The 20,333-nt window shown below is 45.1% G+C and overlaps 1 protein-coding gene across 15 annotated transcripts in view; it reads right to left on the minus strand.

Moving 5' to 3' along the window:
- The window catches only part of snx13 (sorting nexin 13), a 310,603-nt gene that overhangs the window by 59,520 nt on the left and 230,750 nt on the right, over positions 1-20,333 (minus strand). For all 15 annotated transcript variants that reach the window (XM_085988419.1, XM_085988416.1, XM_085988415.1 and 12 more), the window contains 2 exons: positions 11,644-11,743; positions 6,164-6,357 (listed from right to left, as the gene is read on the minus strand). In XM_085988419.1, the coding sequence (XP_085844545.1) occupies positions 6,164-6,357; positions 11,644-11,743 (294 nt within the window). The remainder of the gene's footprint in view (positions 1-6,163; positions 6,358-11,643; positions 11,744-20,333) is intronic.

Here is a 20,333-nt window from a genome sequence, read left to right on the forward strand (position 1 = left end):
AGCATTTACATGCACTACATCCATCTCTCCATGAACTGCCTTCAGTTCTTTGAGAAAACGAGACATCTCAGGACAAATTTCAGTAACAAGACCATCTAGTTCCATTTAACATCTGAGGAAACACAAGAATCCTAGAGTACTCACAGGAAAGGTGGGTGAACTTTAGAGTATCTGAAACATGACCTTGATTCAAGAAATGACTACACATAGAAACAGGAGTAGGCCACTCAGTCCCTCGAGGTCGATCCACCATTTCCAGATTTCTACTACCCTTTGTGTAAAAAATGCTTCTTGATTTCACTCCTAAATGACCTAGTTCTAATTTTATTATAGAAATCATAGAAATTTACAGCAAGGAAGGAGGCCATTTTGGCCCATTGTGTCCGCGCCGGCCGACAAAGAGCTATCCAGCCCAATACCATTTTCCAGCTCTTGGTCCATAGCCCTGTAGGTTACGGCACTTCTTAAATGTGATGAGGGTTTCTGCCTCTACCACATTTTCAGGTAGTGAGTTCCAGGCCCCAACCACCCTCTGGGTGAAGAAATTTCCTCTCAAATCCCTTCTACCATTTACTTGAAATCTATGCCCCCTGGTTATTGACCTCTCTGCTAAGGGAAATAGGTTCTTCCTGTCCACTCTATCTAGGCCCCTCATAATTTTATACATCTCAGTAAGGTCTCCCCCTCAGCCTCCTCTGTTCCAAAGAAAACAAACCCAGCCTATCCAATTATGCCCGCTTGTTCTGGATTCCCATATCAAAAGGAAATAGTTTCTCTGTATCTACTCTACTGAATCCTTTAATTATTTTAAATACCTTGATTAGATCACTGCTCAACCTTCTAAACAAAAAGGGAATACAAGGCAAATTTATGCAACCATTTAAGCCCCAATATCATTCTGGTGAATCTGCATGGTACCCACTCCAAGATCAATATATATATATATATCTTGACAATTGGTGATCAACACTGAACACTCCAGATGGGGTCTGACCAAGGCTCTGTACAACTGAATCATCACTTCCTCACTTTTGTATTCCAATGCACTTGGGAGAAAGGCCAGCATTCCATTCGTCTTTTTGATTACTTTTTGTAGTGATGTGTGTACGTGGACACCTAAATATATTTGCTCCTTCGCAGCTCCAAGTCTCACACCATTAAAATATTCCGATTTGTCTTTTTTAGATCCAAATTAGATGACCTCATACTTCACCACATTGAATTTAATCTGCTATAGTTTTGCCCACTCACTTAGTCTGTCTATGTCGCTTTGTGACTCCCTCCTCCCACCCACACAACTTACTGTGCCTCCTTGGTTATGCAACCTTCTATTTCTTCATCTAGGTCATTAATATATATGGTGTACTACAACAACTTACAGAAAACTCTCGTTTAAACGGCACCTAAATATCCAGAATTCTCTATTAACCGGCAAAATTCATACTCCGAAAACAACACCTCAATAACCGGAAATGTTGCCGAGTCAGAGTCTCCCGCGGTGGCCGTTCTCCAAACTGCCACTACTCAGCTTCTTGGTGCCGTCGGAAGTCCGAACACCTCAATAACAGGAGTCTGACTCTCCCACGCTGCTCGTAGTCTCTTTAACACAACATTCTGTAGGTGAGTACCCAATTATACTGCACATTTCTTGATTTTTTAATTTTTGTTTGTTAAAAATAGCCTCGGTAGATAACCCTCTCCGTCATCCGGAATTTTTAATTAACCGGCACCATCCCGGTCCTGTTGGTGCCGAATACCAAAGAGTTTCCTGTACATCCAAATAATGCCTTTAATGAAGAAAAAAACCTGTCCAAAGGGGCTTCACTGAGCACTAAGGAAAAAAATGGATGTTGAGCCAAAGAAGGAGATATTTAGTGGGGTTATCAAAAGTTGGTCGAAGTGGTGGATTTGAAGGAGGATCTTAAAGGAAGATAGGGTGGAGAGACAAAGACTTTAGGGAGGAATTCCAGAGCATGGGGTTTATGCACCTGAAGGCACCACTCAGAGAAGCAGAGAGCTCAGGGAGGTGAATGTAGGGATAGAGGAGATTACAGAGATAGAAAACAGCGAGGTCATGAAGATGAAGGGATTTAAATACAAGAATAAGAATTTGAAATTTGAGGCACTGGAAGCTAATGCTGGTTAGCAAGGATGTGAGTGATGAGTGAGCAGGACTTGTTGCAGGATAGGTTATGAGTGCCAGAATTTTGGATAAGCTACAGTTTAGAGGTTTTTGGATGGGAGGCTGCCCAAGAGAGAATTTGTAATAGTTGAGTCTGGAGGTGACAAAGGCATGAATGAGGGTTTGAGCATCAAACAGGCTGAGGCAGGGGAGGTGTGCGATGTTACGAAGGTGGAAGTAGGCGGTCTTGTGATGGAGAATATGAGGTAGGAAGCTCAGTTCAGGGTCAAACAGGACGCTGAGGTTGTGAACAGTCTGGATTAGCCTGAAACAGATGGCATTGATGGCAAGAGCACAGAGTTTGTGGTGGGGGCTTGTGATGGTGATGTAGTAGATTAGATCACTTATATGTTAGTGGCCAAAATGGCCTAATGAAATGCAAGTCATTGGGTTGATTTCACTGACTGGTTGACTGTTAAGCAGTGAGAGATTTTTGATTAGGCTACTGCCACTTGGAAATAGTGACATTTCTGACGAGACATTTTTGGGTTGGCAAGCTGTAACTAGTGGGGTACCGCAAAGGTCAGTGCTTGGGCCTCAGCTATTTACAATCTATATCAATCAATGACTTAGACAAGGGGTCCGAGTGTAATGTATCTAAATTTGCTGACGATAAAAAGCTAAGTGTGACATCAAGCTGTGAGGAGGACGCAAAGAGGCTGCAAAGGGATATAGACAGGTTAAGTGAGTGGGCAAGAACATGGCAGACGGAATAGAATGTGGAGAAATGTGAAGTTATCCACTTTGGTAGGAAAAATAGAAAAGCAGAATTTTTTTTAAAGTTTGTCATGGGAGCGGGCTGGTTAAAAAAAATTTTTAAAGCCAGGAAGGGAGCAAGCTGGTGAGAAAAAGCCAGGAAGGGAGCGGGCTGGTGAGAAAAAGCCGGGAAGGGAGCAGGCTGGTGAGAAAAAGCCGGGAAGGGAGCAGACACCTGAGAAAAAGCCGGGAAGAGAGCAGACACCTGAGAAAAAGCCGGGAAAGGAGCAGACACCTGAGAAAAAGCCGGGAAGTGAGCAGACACCTGAGAAAAAGCCAGGAAGAGAGCAGACTCCTGAGAAAAAGCCGGGAAGGGAGCAGGCTGGTGAGAAAAAGCCAGGAAAGGAGCAGACACCCGAGAAAAAGCCGGGAAAGGAGCAGACACCTGAGAAAAAGCCGGGAAGAGAGCAGACTCCCGAGAAAAAGCCGGGAAGAGAGCAGACTCCCGAGAAAAAGCCGGGAAGGAAGCAGACACCTGAGAAAAAGCCGGGAAAGGAGCAGACACCTGAGAAAAAGCCGGGAAGAGAGCAGACTCCCGAGGAAAAAGCCGGGAAGGAAGCAGACTCCCGAGAAAAAGCCGGGAAGGAAGCAGACTCATTAGCATGCTCGTTTTTATAAAAGCAGAAACATCATGCTTCCGGTTGTTGGAGTGCGCAGTACGCTTCTGCGCAGCTTCCGGTCGTTGGCAGCTGTCACTCAGATATTATAAAGGGATTAGAGTACAAGAGTAAAGTCTTACTGCAATTATATAGGGCCTTGGTGAGACCACATCTGGAGTACCATGTACAGTTTTGGTCTCCTTACCCAAGGAATGATATACTTGCCTTAGAGGGAGTGTAACAAAGGTTCTCCAGACAGATTCCTGGGATGAGGGGATTGTCCCATGAGGAGAGATAGGCCTATATTTCCTACAGGTTAGGAGAATGAGAGGTGATCTCATTGAAACATATAAAATTCTTAAGGGGCTTGGCAAGGTAGATGCTGGGAGGAAGTTTTCCCTGGCTGTGGAGTCTAGAACTAGGGGTCACAGTCTCAGAATAAAGGGGTCGACCATTTAGGACTGAGATGAGGGAAAATGTCTTCACTCAAAGGGTTGTGAATCTTTGGAATTCTCTACCCCAGAAGGCTGTGGATGCTCAGTCGTGGAGTATATTCAAGACAGAGATAGAGGAAACTTTGGTTTATCCGGAGGTTGTATGTCTGGAAACCTCGATCTAACGGCAGAAATCAGCAGCCGTTTTGGTTAGGTTTTTTTTCTTCTCCTAGCATTTTAATTTTTTTATTAACAAGTCAGGCTCTGGAAAGCGTCTCTGTAGCTTAGCAACAGCTTCAGAGACGCTTCCAAGGTACGGGCCGAGTGTTTACAAGCTGTTGCTAAGCAACAGTGTTTGTTGTCGGATACGGAGATGAAAACCTCCGTATCCTTCAACATTAGCGCTGGTCTATCCGGAAGTTTTGATAGATCGGCAGCAGCTCAGTCCCGCCGGTGCCGGATATCGCGAAGTTTCCTGTAGGTAGATTTTTGTATACTAAGAGAATCAAGGGATATGGGAATAGGGCAGGAAAGTGGAGTTAAAGTGAATGGTGGAGCAGGCTCGAAGGGCCTACTCCTGCTCCTATTTCTTATGTTCTCATGACTGGAAAAGAAACAAACTCTCTCAATTTCATTATTGTTTTTGTATGTATGAGATCACCTAGGTTATTTTACTTGAAGGTTAATAAGTGCCCAGTCAAATGAAAGGTATTTCTGCATCATCATAACTGTAGAATGTATTTTTTTCAGCTTTGGTTTGAAGCATCATCCATTATGAGAGCAATCAGGAGCCTATTCTGGGCATCACATAAAACAGCTCAAGAGGAACATTTCAGATAAATGGAGATTTCCAAAGCAAGTAATTGATGCAAGAAGTTTCCAGATTTTCATCTGCCAACTAATATCAACCTTGCTATGAACTAAAGACTGCATCCATACCTTTATAACCTACACACAATGGTGCTTGGAAATGTATGTTCAGCAAGCAGCAATGCAAATCTGAAGAGTATCTATTTTTTGGCTTCAGCCAATTTCCCTGCAGAGGTAGATTTAGTTTCAATTTTAGTAAAAAGCCTGTTGAACTTGCTTTTTTAATCTTGTTAATGGTCTACACTGTACTGATCTGTTGCCTACCACATGGTCCAAAGGATGCAATATATCTTTTAACCAAATACTGTAATTAGGCTCTACCAGATGATGCTTATTACTCTGGAAAGCAAGGCAGTCGCCAAAATAAGCTGTTCTTGAGGTTCACCTGCGTCACTCACGAGAGGGAAGTGAGTCACAAAATGTAATGAAGCAGTACAACCTTTTTGCTTCATTATCAAAAGTCTAACTCACGAGACCCTACCTGAAAGCATTGTTTCCTTATTCACGATGGGTGATGCAATTGTGCTTAGATACCCATGCGGAAAGAGCTCATCCCTATGGAACTGCTGAATGCATGCAGTGATAAGATTGGTTAACAATCGCTGGGTGGACAATTAAATTATGGTGGCTCCTTGGAAGGGGACAATGACTTTGGAGGAGTCTAATCTTCTGGGCTGTTGCACAGCTAACATGGCAATCCCAACTTACAAGTCTAACTGAAGTCAAGGCAGTTCAGTTAGGGTTAGCATTGGTCAGATTTGATTAACCTGGAAAGAACCACTGACAGTACAGAAGGGAAGGTGAAGGTAGCATTTAATACACAAGTTAATGTTTTGACCTTGTATTTCAGAAGTACCATGTCCTATAATCCCTCGAGTATCGAGAGTTGAACTACACAAATTAAAATTATTAAACATATGCATACAGCCTCTCAGAGAATTTTACAGCACAGAAGGAAGCTCTTCAGTCCCGCAAACAACAATGAAATAAATGACCAGATAATTTGGATTTTGTTTTCCAGTGGTGTTAGTTGAGCAGTAAATATTGGCCAGGACACCAGGAGAACTTCTCTGCCCTTCTTCAAATAGTGCCACGGGATCTTTTAAATTAGTCTGAGGAGCAGTTGAACATCTTATCCGAAAGATGGCACTTCAGTACTGCACTTAAGTGTCAGCCTAGATTATGTACTCAAAACTCTGGAGTAAGGCTTCAACCCACAACCTTCTGACTTAAAAGGCAAGAGTGCTACCAGTAAATCCACAATGATACATGAAGCATATTAAGTACTCTATTTCAAGCCAACAAGAATGGCATATGCTTACCTTTTCTGACAAATACTGATCATAAACACCAACAGCTGCAACACGTAACAATCCTTTGGTTTGATTGCTGTGTCTTTTTCCATCCTTTTGCACACTTTGTAAAACGTCCAGCTGCTGCTGTGCAGTGACTCTATATCCTTCCACAGTTAGCCAGAAGAAGAGATGTGCTTGTCCCCCAGTCTGCTGCATATAATCTGCCACCAGGAAGATATTCATCTTTTAATGGTCTGTAGTAGCTCAGTTACATTCCATAATTTGACACTATTAAATCATTTCTCACAAATGTTTCATATAGGTTACGTCTAATAGTATCAATACCATAAGTTAGACAAACACAAAAATGAACGATTACCAGATGTTAAAATTAATACTTGGAGTAAAATAGATCCTTCTTGCAATCAGTCCGCTCTGACAATTCTGAGCACATCAATACAATAGCTCAATTTGGTGAAGGACTTGATAATTCAGAATCCTGAAAATAAATCAATTCTTTATAATGCCTACCATTTTAAAGAATTAACTAGCATTTATAAAGAGCTATTCACGTCCTCAGGACTTCCCAAAGAGCTTCACAGCCAAATTAATTAGATCTGAAATATAATCAGTTTTGTAGGCAAATGTGGCAGCTAATTTGCATACAGCAAGGTCCCAGAAACAGCAATGGGATGAAATACCAGATGATCTGTTTTTAGTGGTGTTGGTTGAACATAGGAACAGGAATAGACCATCAGTCCCTCAAACCTGTTCTGCCATTCTATTAGATCGTGGTTGATCTGTACTACAACTGCATTTACCCACCTTTATTCCATATCCCTTGATGCGCTTACCTAAAAAAAAAATCTATCGATCTCGGCCTTTATTGACCCAGCATCCACAGGCTTCTGGGGGAGAGTTCCAAATTTGCACTATCCTGTGTGTGAACAAGTGTTTCCTGATTTCACTCCAGAATGACCTTGCTCTAATTCTAAGATTATGCCCCTTTTTTCTGGATTCCCTAACCAGAGGAAATAGTTTTTGTATCTACCCTATCGAATCCCTTAATCATTTTAAATACCTAGATTAGATTACCTTCAACCATATAAACTCAAGGGAATACAACCAAGATTATTCAACCTGCCCTCAAAATTTAGCCTTATATGGCCTGGTATCATTCTGGTGAATTTGCACTGTACACCGTCCAAGGCCAATATATCTTTTGAGGTTCGGTGCACCAAACTGACTGCAGTACTCCAGGTGAGGTCTCACCAAAACTCTACAACTGAAGCATTACTTAATAACAACAGAAAATGCTGGAAAAACTCAGCAGGTCAGGCAACATCCGTGGAGAGAAATTTGAGTTGTCGTTTCGGGTCGAACTCTTCTTCAAAACTGGAAAGAAATTAGATCGAAGGCAGGGCTGCGATCGGACAAAAGAAGTGAAAGAAACAAAAGAGCTAGACGAGATGGTAATAGGCTGAGATTAGGTGTAAAAGTGTACTGGCAGGGCAAGAGATAGCTGCCAGGTGTGAGAGAGAAATAAAAGGAAAGGGGGGGGGGGCGGAAAAGGAGTGGAAAAATTACAGAAAAAATGTGTAATAGGTGCCGAGGTTATGATCTGAAATTGGAAGGTGAGGTGCTGTTCCTCGAGTTTACGTTGAGCTTCCGTGGAACAATACAAGAGGCCAAGGACGGTGAGGTCCGAGTGGGAATGGAGCAGTGAATTAAAATGACAGGCGACCGGAAGCTCGGGGTCACCCTTCCGGACTGAACGGAGGTGTTCCGCAAAGCGGTCACCCAATCTGCGTTTGGTCTCCCCAATGTAGAGGAGACCGCATCGTGAGCAGCGAATACAGTATACTAGATTGCGAGAAGTACAAGTAAAGTGCTGTTTCACCTGGAAAGGGTGTTTGGGGCCCTGGACAGTGGGAAGGGGGGAGGTATAGGGGCAGGTGTTACATCTCCTCCGCTTGCACGGGAAGGTGCCAGACGAAGGGGAAGGGCTGTTTGGGGTGATAGAGGAGTGGAGTGGACTAGGCTGTCTCGGAGGGAGCGGTCCCTACGGAATGCTGAAAGGGGAGGGGAGGGGAAGATACGTTTGGTGGTGGGATCACTTTGGAGGTAGCGGAAATGCCAGAGGATGATCCGTTGAATGTGGAGGCTGTTGGGGTGAAAGGTGAGGACAAGGGGAACCCTATCATGGTTCCGGGAGGGAGGGGCAGGGGTGAGGGCAGAAGTGCGGGAGATGGAACTGACACGGTCGAGGGCAGTGTCAACCACGGTAGAGGGGAATCCTCGGTTGCGGAAAAAGGAAGACATGTCTGAAGCACTGGTGTGGAAGGTGGCATCGTCGGAGCAGATACGGCGGAGACGGAGAAACTGGGAGAATGGAATAGAGTCCTTACAGGAATCGGGGTGGGAGGAAGTGTAGTCCAGGTAGCTGTGGGAGTCAGTGGGCTTGTAGTGAATATTGGTCGATAACCTATCCCCAGAGATGGAGACGGAGAAGTCGAGGAAGGGAAGAGTCAGAGATGGACCATGTGAAGGTGAGGGAAGGGTGGAAATTGGAGGCAAAGTGAATGAAATTGTCAAGTTCGGGGCGAGAGCAGGAAACGGCACCGATACAGTCATCAATGTATCGGAAAAAGAGGTGAGGGAGGGGACCCGAGTAGGACTGGAACAAAGATTGTTCCACATAGCCCACGAAAAGGCAGGCATAGCTAGGACCCATGCGGGTACCCATGGCAACACCTTTGATTTGGAGGAAATGAGTGGAGTTAAAGGAGAAGTTGTTCAATGTGAGAACAAGTTCAGCCAGGCGGAGGAGGGTGGTGGTGGATGGGGACTGGTCGGGCCTCTGTTCAAGGAAGAAGCGGAGCACCCTCAGGCCATCCGGGTGGGATATGGAGGTGTAGAGTGATTGTACGTCCATGGTGAAAAGGAAGCAGATGGGGCCACGGAAATGGAAACTGTTAACTCTGGAGATCTTCCCCCCGCTGCCACCAACCTCATAGTTCCCCAACCCCGCACAGCCCGCTTCTACCTCCTTCCCAAGATCCACAAACAGGACTGCACTGGTAGACCCATCGTTTCAGCCTGTTCTTGCCCCACGGAACTTATCTCTTCCTATCTTGACTCGATCTTTTCCTCCCCTTGTCCAGTCTCTTTCCACCTACATCCGTGACTCTTTGGACGCCCTCCGCCACTAATAGTTTCCAGTTTCCTGGCCCCAACCGCTTCCTTTTCACCATGGACGTACAATCACTCTACACCTCCATCCCCCACCCGGATGGCCTGAGGGTGCTCCGCTTCTTCCTTGAACAGAGGCCCGACCAGTCCCCATCCACCACCACCCTCCTCCGCCTGGCTGAACTTGTTCTCACATTGAACAACTTCTCCTTTAACTCCACTCATTTCCTCCAAATCAAAGGTGTTGCCATGGGTACCCGCATGGGTCCTAGCTATGCCTGCCTTTTCGTGGGCTATGTGGAACAATCTTTGTTCCAGTCCTACTCGGGTCCCCTCCCTCACCTCTTTTTCCGATACATTGATGACTGTATCGGTGCCGTTTCCTGCTCTCGCCCCGAACTTGACAATTTCATTCACTTTGCCTCCAATTTCCACCCTTCCCTCACCTTCACATGGTCCATCTCTGACTCTTCCCTTCCTCGACTTCTCCGTCTCCATCTCTGGGGATAGGTTATCGACCAATATTCACTACAAGCCCACTGACTCCCACAGCTACCTGGACTACACTTCCTCCCACCCCGATTCCTGTAAGGACTCTATTCCATTCTCCCAGTTTCTCCGTCTCCGCCGTATCTGCTCCGACGATGCCACCTTCCACACCAGTGCTTCAGGCATGTCTTCCTTTTTCCGCAACCGAGGATTCCCCTCTACCGTGGTTGACACTGCCCTCGACCGTGTCAGTTCCATCTCCCGCACTTCTGCCCTCACTCCTGCCCCTCCCTCCCGGAACCACGATAGGGTTCCCCTTGTCCTCACCTTTCACCCCACCAGCCTCCACATTCAATGGATCATCCTCTGGCATTTCCGCTACCTCCAAAGTGATCCCACCACCAAACGTATCTTCCCCTCCCCTCCCCTTTCAGCATTCCGTAGGGACCGCTCCCTCCGAGACACCCTAGTCCATTCCTCTATCACCCCCAACAGCCCTTCCCCTGGCACCTTCCCGTGCAGGAGGAGATGTAACACCTGCCCCTATACCTCCCCCCTTCCCACTGTCCAGGGCCCCAAACGCCCCTTCCAGGTGAAACAGCGATTTACTTGTACTTCTCGCAATCTAGTATATTGTATTCGCTGCTCACGATGCGGTCTCCTCTACATTGGGGAGACCAAACGCAGATTGGGTGACCGCTTTGCGGAACACCTCCGTTCAGTCCGTAAGGGTGACCCCGAGCTTCCGGTCGCCTGTCATTTTAATTCACCGTTCCATTCCCACTCGGACCTCACCGTCCTTAGCCTCTTGTATTGTTCCACGGAAGCTTAACGTAAACTCGAGGATCAGCACCTCATCTTCCGATTAGGCACTCTGCAGCCTTCCGGACTCAATATCGAGTTCAACAATTTCAGATCATAACCTCGGCCCCTATTACACATTTTTTCTTGTAATTTTTCCACTCCTTCCCCCCCCCCCCTTTCCTTTTGTTTCTCTCTCACACCTGGCAGCTATATCTTGCCCTGCCAGTACACTTCACACCTAATCTCAGCCTATTACCATCTCGTCTAGCTCTTTTACTTCTTTTGTTTCTTTCACTTCTTTTGTACGATCGCAGCCCTGCCTTCGATCTATTTTCTTTTCTTTCCAGTTTTGAAGAAGGGTTCGACCCGAAACGTCAACTCAAATTTCTCTCCACGGATGTTGCCTGACCTGCTGAGTTTTTCCAGCATTTTCTGTTGTTATTGCAGATCCTCCAGACTGTGTATTGCTAGAGCACAGTGATCTGCAAACAAAACCGCTCAAGTGGCATCCTCCATAATCTTGGCCAAAGCTCATAGTTTACTCAGAAACAAAGAACTTCCTGGATGTGCAGAAGCATAGGTAAACTTCCACATGTAGGCTTCTTGTTGAATCAGCAAGCATAGCTGCCATGAAAAGTTCAAAGAGGCATGACATAAGCACACACCCTTGATGGACTCCTTGAACAACTGTTTCCACAGAACTGGTCTAACTTTATTAACTGCTGGTACGGTTGAAGTATAGTGTGCATTAAGGTGAAAGATCACTCATACTGGTACATAGGTTGTTCACACAGATTTAAAAACAGAATCATGATGCAATTTATGCATCAGATTTTTTCTAGTGAAATTGAAAAAGATAATTAAAAACAATTAACAATTAATAAATGAAAACTTAATACTGCCATTGTAAAAATATCAGAATCAAAGCAGAATTTAACCAAAATTTTGCAGAGTCAAATTTTTAATGTTTACAGTATATCCCTAATTATTGCTGAATGCAAGAGTTTTAAAAAAGTACTTACCCATGAAAAATTGTAATGCAACATTGTTCATAAGAATACTGTCTAACGGGATTGTGCAAAGTTTTCCAAAGTTTGCAGCAAGCTTGAGTGTATCTACTTCCTGTAGATTTAAAAAAGTGTAATTAGCAGCTGAAAACCTGCCACACAACAGCAAAGTTTGAGAAATGCTGGCTCAGCCACACACTCATGCAATCTTACAACAGTTGCAGAAAGTAGATTAGAAGAATAGTAAACTCAAAGTACCACATCCCATAGTACATTATGTGCATAGTAAGGTGACATTCTTAATAAGCCTTCTGACAATGTTGGGAACTAGAATAAAACACGGGGGGAAGAAAAATTAAGAACTTGCATTTTTAATAGTACCTTTCATGTCCTCAGGATGTTCTAGAGTGCTTTAAAATCAAGAATTTATTTTGAAGTGTAGCCATTGTTCTTATGCAGGCAAACAGTTTGGTTAGGTTTGTGCTCAAAAGATCAAGTAATTACACAAAATAAACCTGGTCATAAATCTTATCATGACTCGAAGTAACACTGGGCGGTCAGCTGGTGGCGCCGTCCAAGGAGTATAAATACTCCGGTATGGGCCCAGCTTGCTCAGGATGTTTCTGTAACTAGAAATCTCATGGTTTTGAAACAGTTGATTAGAGCCTTGTTTTATACTCAAACCAAGTGCTCAGTAGTCTTTTTACATCAATTTAATCCACTGTGTATCGGCTCCACACTGAGTAATTTCGGGAACAGCCAGCTACAACTTCAACTGTAGAAGGGAACTCCGATGTAGTAATCAATCCATCATGGACAAACTACTCATCTTGACCTGGACCTGAATACACCTACAACTGTTAAGGTATGGAAACACTGGTATCGTACCTTCAGCAGCTTCCTCAGGGTGTGTGGTGAGAATGTTCATGATAAATTAGAGATACTTGCCAATTATGTATCTCCTCATGTGTTTGACTATATCGAAGACTGTGTAGACTACGACTCTGCTATCCTAATATTACAGCGACTATATGTTAAGGTCCCAAGCGAACTTTTTGCTCGGCATCTACTAGCCACTACTCGACAACAACCGGGGAATCACTTGACGAATTCCTTCAAGAGCTTCGCAGGCTCAGCAAGGATTGTAATCTTAAAGCTGTCACAGCTGAGCAGTACCAGAAGGAGCTAATTCGTGATTCTATTAACGGAATTACATCTCCCTTCATACGCCAGCGTCTGTTGGAGAATAAAAGAATAAAACCCTCGAGTTACAGGCTGCCTATGACCAGGCATGTTCCCTGGACTTAGCAAAGAAGAATGCAGTTACCTATCTTTTACCACGTGCACGGGCTGCTGCTACCACTTTTTATGACTCCTTCGATAGGTCTCGGGCGGAAGCCCTCGCTGATGATGACAACTCTAACCTAGCGGATGACAACCCTACCCTCGAAGCCTTCACTGATGACGACCCTGCCCTAGCGGCATCTTGGCAATCTGGAAGGAAGTGTTTCTTTTGTGGAGGTGCATTCCACTACAGGAAATGTTGTCCTGCTCGTAACGCAACCTGCAATCATTGCAGTAAGAAAGGTCACTTTAAGGTATGCCAGTCAAGAGCCTCTGTTAGTAAGAAAGGCCACTTTTCTAAGGTATACCAGTCGAGAGCCCGTTAGTTTTGCAGCTACTATCTATAAAACTGCTCCTCCCCCAAGAGCCACTACTAAGGTTACAGCTGCAATCTATAAAACTGCTCCTCCCCCAAGAACCACTACTAAAGGTTACAGCTGTCAAGGATAAAACTGCCCCTCCTCCCATTACAGCTGTTTTCCCCCCAAAGTCTGTCCCATGCAGCCACGAAGGATTCGCTAAATGGACACATTTTGAGTGCACTAATCGACTCATGCAGCTCGGACAGCTTCATTAGTGAGCGGGCTGTCAGTAAGTTAAAACTGCGTATTTACTTCTCAGACAGGGAAATTGCAATGGCTCTGACGACACTGACCACCAACTCTTCCGGCTTTTGTCTAGTCGACCTTATTCTCAATGGCCGCACTTATTCCTCCACGCCGCTCGGGGTGCTCAAAAACCTATGCAGTGATGTGCTCCTGGGACAGGATTTCCAGAAACAACACAAAAGACTCACTTTCGAGTTTGGAGGGTCAAAGCCAGAGCTTACTATTTCCAAAGTACTGTTTTGTGCGCTTTCGGCAGCTTTGCTCGATAAACCCTCCTTGTTTGCCAATCTTTTCCCCCCGATGTAAGCCCATAGTCACTAAATCACGACGTTTCAGCCAAGATGATCGATCCTTTATCGAGGCAGAAATCTCTCGCCTTCTAGCTGACGGTATCATTGAGCCATGTTCATCTTCCTGGCGAGCTCAAGTTGTCGTTGTTAAAAATCCTCTGAAGCAACAAAACATCTTGCATCGATTACTCGCAAACTATTAACCAGTATACCGACCTGGATACCTACCCACTACCACGCATCGATGACATGGTCAATAACCTTGCCAACTACAAGATATTTTCAACTTTTGATTTAAAGAGCGCATACCATCAAGTACCGTTAAAGGACTCTGACAAAAAGTATATGGCCTTTGAGGTCAATGGTCGGCTTTATCAGTTTTGTCGCCTTCCATTTGGGGTCACCAATGGGGTGGCCGTCTTTCAACGGGCAATGGATAGCCTAGTCAAACAGGAGAACTTAACGGACACTTTTCCATATCTGGATAATATCACCATTGCTGGTCATGACCAGAAGGAGCATGATGCCAACCTCCAGAAAATTTTTGATATTCTCCGTCGTCGCAACTTAACCTTAAATGAGTCCAAATCTGTGTAATCAGTACCATCAGTCAACATCCTTGGCTACTGGGTGGGCAATGATGTCATCAAACCGGACCCGGAGCGACTTCGTCCGCTTCAGTAGCTCCCTCCCCCTACGAATCTCGGCTCTCTTCGTCGGGCACTCGGCATGTTCGCCTATGACAAGATCCAGCCCCTGCTTCACGCAGTCATTTCCATTGGAGGCAGCGGCTATTTCAGCTTTCAACCTCCTCAAGCGACAACTGGAAAAAGCCACGCTTCGTTCCATCGATGAAAATCTTCCTTTCGTGGTCGAGTGCGATGCATCGGAGGTGGAGGTCTCAGCTACCTTGAATCAAGGTGGTTGACCCGTGGCATTTCTGTCCAGAACTTTGCAGGGTAGCGAGCTCCATTATCCTCCTGTCGAGAAGTAGGCTACGGCCATCATCGAAGCAGTACATAAATGGAGTCATTTTCTCGCTCGTCACCATTTCATGCTTATAACCGATCAGCGCTCCATGGCCTTTATGCTGGATAAACGCACTAAGATCAAGAATAACAAAATACAGCTCTGGAGGATGGAATTGGCCGCCTTTGGCTACACCATACATTGTTGACCCGGCAAAGAGAATGTAGTCCCAGATACCCTCACGCGTGCATTCTGCTCTTCTATGTCAACTTCGACTCTTGCGGGTCTTCATACTGACTTATGCCATCCTGGTGTTACCCATATGTTGCACTTTGTGCGATCTAAAAATCTCCCATTTTCTACGGAGGATGTGAAAAGAACATGCTCCACCTGTAGAATTTGCGCGGAATTAAAACCGCAATTCTTCCGTCCGTTGGATGGCTTGCTCATACATACTATGCAGCGACTCAGCATTGACTTTAAAGGGTCATTGCCTTCCTCCAACGCGAAACACCTACTTGCTTACTATGGTGGACGAATATTCACGCTTCCCCTTTGCTTTCCCCTGTCCCAATATGCTTACTTCCACAGTGATCAAATGCCTCTGATCAAGTCTTTTCCCTTTGCAGTACGGCCAATTTCATCCACTCTGATCGGGGTCCCTCCTTCATGTCAAGCGAACTCAAAAGTTATCTTTCCCAACGGGGAATTGCCACAAGTAAAACGACATCGTATCATCCCATCGGTAACTGACAGGTTGAGAGATACAACGCCATCACTTGGAACGCTGTTCGTCTTGCATGGAGGTCACGCAACTTACCAGACCAGCAGTGGGGAAACTATGCTCCCTGACGCGTTGCATTCCATCAGGTCTCTTCTTTCTACGTCCACCAATGTCACTCCTCACAAGCGATTCTTCAGGTTCCAGCATCGCTCCACTCATGGGATGTCCCTACCGTCATGGTTGGCAGCTCCCGGCCCCGTGCTGCTCCGAAGATTCGTCCGATCTTCCAAAAACGATCCCCACGTCGACGAGGTGGAACTAACGGACGTTAATCCCACTTACGCGCACGTGCGGTACCCTGATGGCCGGGAGTCCACCGTTTCACTCCGAGATCTGGCTCCCTGTCCAACCAGTCCCACGGACCCAACTGGTAGAGGAACCCATGGTAATGATGCCGACGCTCTGCGCTCCTTTGAGGATGACGCCCTACCTGGGACATCAAGGGATCTGCCGGCTACTCCACCAGATCAACTCGGGGAGTCGAGCGCTCCCCATGGGATGGCCACCCGAAGCCAGGACGCCGGTCAATCTCCGGCTACCAACCAAGATGACGCCAGCTCTGCGCCTGTGGGGACCCGCACTCGGAGTCACAATCTCCCGTCTTCTGCAGATCGATCAAGGCGACACGGGCCCCATCGATCTACCAGTACGGACCAAGCGACCCAGGAACCAAGACACGGTCGGAGGAGACGTGCCTTCCAGCCACAAGCGAAGATCTAAAAGACTGCGCCTATTCGTGGTCCGCCTAATCCACTAGAAGGAAGTCGTCTGACTTCCAAATCTTTCAGGCGGGAAAGATGTCATGAATCTTATCATGACTCAAAGTAACACTGGGCAGCCAGTTGGTGGCACCATACAAGGAGTACTCGGGCGTGGGCCCAGCTTGCTCAGGATGTTTCTGTAACCAGGAACTAGTGATGTATCTAGAAATCTCATGGTTTTGATACAGTTGATTAAAGCCTTGTTTTATACTCAAACCAAGTGCTCAGTAGTCTTTTTACATCAAACCTAAAATCCGTAAAATTCCTCTAACTCCGCCATTCTGGGCAGGGTGGTGGAGGGAGGGGAATTTGGGGTAGTACCTGGCTCTTGGCCCGTTCCGGCCCCAATATCGATTACTTGGGGGCGGGAGGGAAAAACAGGGGAAGTGGCAGCACTTCTTTTGTCTTTGCCCCCCATCCCTTTGGCACCATTATAAGTGGCAGGATGATGCTATGGACCAGAAATGCCCGCAGTTCTGTCTAACGAACACCAAATATACATTATGAATATTAAAGAACATAAGAAATAGGATCAGGAGTAGGCCATTTGGCCCTTCGAGCCTGCTCCGCCATTCAATAAGATCATGGCTGATCTTCTACCTCATCTCCACTTTTCTGCACTATCCCCATATCCCTCGATTCCCTTAATATCCAAAAATCTATCGATCTCGGTCTTGAATATACAGAACGACTGAGCCTCCACAGTCCTCTGGGGTAGAGAATTCCAAATATTCACCACCCCCTGAATGAAGAAATTTCTCATCTCAGTCCTAAATGGCCGACCCCTTATTCTGAGACTGTGACCCCTGGTTCTGGACTCCCCAGCCAGGGGAAACATTCTCCCTGCATCTACCCTGTCAAGCCCTGTAAGAATTTTGTATGTTTCAATGAGATCACCTCTCATTCTTCTAAACTCTGGAGAATATCGGCCTAGTCTACTCAATCTCTCCTCATAGGAGAATTCCCCCATCCCAGGGACATTCATTGCACTCCCTCTATGGTAAGTATATCCTTCCTTAGGAAAGGAGACCGAAACTGTACACAATACTCCAGGTAAAGTCTCACCAGGGCCCTATATAATTGCAGTAAGACTTCTTTACGCTTATACTCAAATCCTCTTGTAATAAAGGCCAACATACCATTTGCTTCCAGAATTGCTTGCTGTACCTGCATGTTAACTTTCAGTGATTCGTGTACAAGGACACCCAAGTCCCTCTGAACACCAACATTTCCCAGTCTCTCACCATTTAAAAAACTGTCTTTTTTATTTTTCCTACCAAAGTGGATAACTTCACATTTCTCCACATTATATTCCATTTGCCATGTTCTTGCCCAGTCACTTAGCCTGTCTATATCCCCTTGAAGCCTCTTTGCATCCTTCTCACAACTTACATTCCCACCTAGCTTTGTATCATCAGCAAACTTGGATATTTTACATTTGGTCCTCTCATCCAAATCATTGATATGGATTATGAATAGCTGAGGCCCAAGCACTGATCCTTGCGGTACGCCACGTTACAGCCTGCCAACCCGAAAATGACCCATTTATTCCTACTCTGTTTTCTGTCCGTTAACCAATCCTCAATCCATGATAGTGTATTACCACCAATCCCATTGAGCCCTAATTTTGTTTAATAATCTCTTGTGTGGCACCTTTCGAATGCCTTCTGAAAATCTAAATACACCACATCCACTGGTTCCCCCTTACCTATTCTGCTAGTTAGAACCTCAAAAAACTCTAACCGATTCGTCAAACATGATTTCCCTTTCATAAATCCATGTTAACTCTGCCCAATCCTATTACAGGTATTATTTTCTAAGTGCCCTGTTACCACGTCCTTAATAGATTCTAGCATTTTCCCTATTGCGGACATCAGGCTAACTGGTCTGTAGTTCCCAGTTTTCTCTCTCCCTCCTTTCTTAAATAGTGGGGTTACATTTGCTACCTTCCAATCCGCAGGAACCGTTCCAGAATCTATGGAATTTTGGAAAATGACAACCAATGAATTCACTATCTCTATAGCCACCTCTTTCAAAACCCTAGGATGTAGGCCAGCAGGTCCAGGGGATTTATCGGCTTTCAGTTCCATTAATTTCGACAGTACTATTTTTTTTTTTACTGATGCTAATTTCTTTCAGTTCCTCATTCTTGCTAGACCCTTGGTTCTCCACTTTTTCTGGGAAGATTTTTGCGTCTTCTTCCGTGAACAGACACAAAGTGTTTGTTTAATTTCCCTGCCATTTCCAATTCAGGTGCATTTGTCGTGCAACAGGCTATGCAGTAAGGCTATTAAGAAAGTGCCAACTAAACCAATTATCACTTATTTGAATGATTCTCGTGATATGGGCATCGCTAGCAAGACCAGCATTTATTGCTCATCGCTAATTGCTGTTGAGAAAGTGGTGGTGAGCCTTCTTGAACTGCTGCAGTCCATGTGGTGAAGAGACTCCACAGTGCTGTTAGGTAGGAAGTTCCAGGACATTGACCCAGCAACAAAGAAGGAACACCGATATGTGTCAAAGTCAGGATGGTGTGTGACTTGGAGGGATACTTGGAGGTTATGATGATCCTATGCACCTGCTGCCCTTGTCATTCTAGGTGGAAAAGGTGGCGGGTTTGGGAGGTGCTGTCGAAGAAGCCTTGGCGAGTTGCTGCAGTACATCCCATTATGGTACACACTGCAGCCAAGGTGCACTGCTAGTAGAGGGACTGAATTTTTAAGATGGGGTGCCGATCAAGCGGTGTGCTTTATCTTGGATGGAGTTGAGTTTCTTGAGTGTTGTTGCAGCTGCGCCCATCCAGGCAAGTGGAGAATATGCCATCGCAATCCTGACTTGTGCCTCATAGGTAGTGGAGGCTTTGGGGAGTCAGGAGGTAAGCCACTCGCTGCAGGATACCCAGCGCCTCTAACCTGCTCTAGTAACCACAGTATTTATGTGATTGGTCCTGTTGAGTTTCTGGTCAATGGCAGCCCCCAGGATGTTCATGGTAGGGGATTTGGAATTCAAAAATAGTTTTTCAGCCAATACAGCTACAACCCTTACCCCATCCTTGATGGAGCGGGAAGGTGCTGCTCCAAAATTCCAATCCTGCACCATAGATGGCACGTGTAACGCCCTTTTATGCTAAAAGCTCCATCCCCAGGACAGATTGCAGGCGAATACACTTCCAGCGGCACAGCAGCCTGTGAGGAATATTTTGTTTTTTGTTTTACTGTATCTTCTAAAGAAAAAGTCAAGCTAATATTTAATTTTAAAAATGGAAATGGTAATTAACCTACTTGTCATTAAACTTAAATCAATTTAACTATCTTTGTTATCTTATGCCTTATGATTTTGATTCAAAGCAAAATAAATTTACAATTAAATTAGCATATGTAATTTGTCATTAGCATAATCCAGATGACCCCAAACATAATTATATACTCTCCTAGAATCATATATATATTTCAAGTAATAGTTTTGTGAAGACCTGAGTTTGTGTGTGCAAATTCTATCAATCTAATGTAACAATTGTACCATTCAACCTCAAGACTAGAACAGTGGAGTCAGCAGTAAAATTTAAATTTATAAAGACACAACCATTTCTTGCCTTTTATTTATAACTGCATTAAACCATACTATGAAAAATCATTGCTTAGAAGTAAACAATCTGGAAAAATGAATTTTTGAACTTGTATTTGTTGTTTTGCTGGAATCAGCATATACAGGAAACTTTGGTTTATCCGGAGGTTAACTGTCTGGAATGCTCGATCCACCAGCAAAAATCAGGAGCCGTTTTGTTAGGTTTTTTTTCCTTTTCGTTGCTTTTTTTTCTCATCAGTCAGGCTCTGCAAGGTCTCGCTGAAGCTGTTGCTAAGCTACAGAGACGCTTGCAAGGTACGGCCGACTGTTTAGAAGCTGTTGCTAAGCAACAGGGTTTGCCGCCAGATACGGAGAGAGCTCCGTA

The sequence above is a fragment of the Somniosus microcephalus genome, chromosome 5 (assembly GCF_052327205.1).
Source record: "Somniosus microcephalus isolate GS21.2 chromosome 5, FLI_Smic_1.0, whole genome shotgun sequence".
Lineage (NCBI taxonomy): Eukaryota > Metazoa > Chordata > Chondrichthyes > Squaliformes > Somniosidae > Somniosus > Somniosus microcephalus.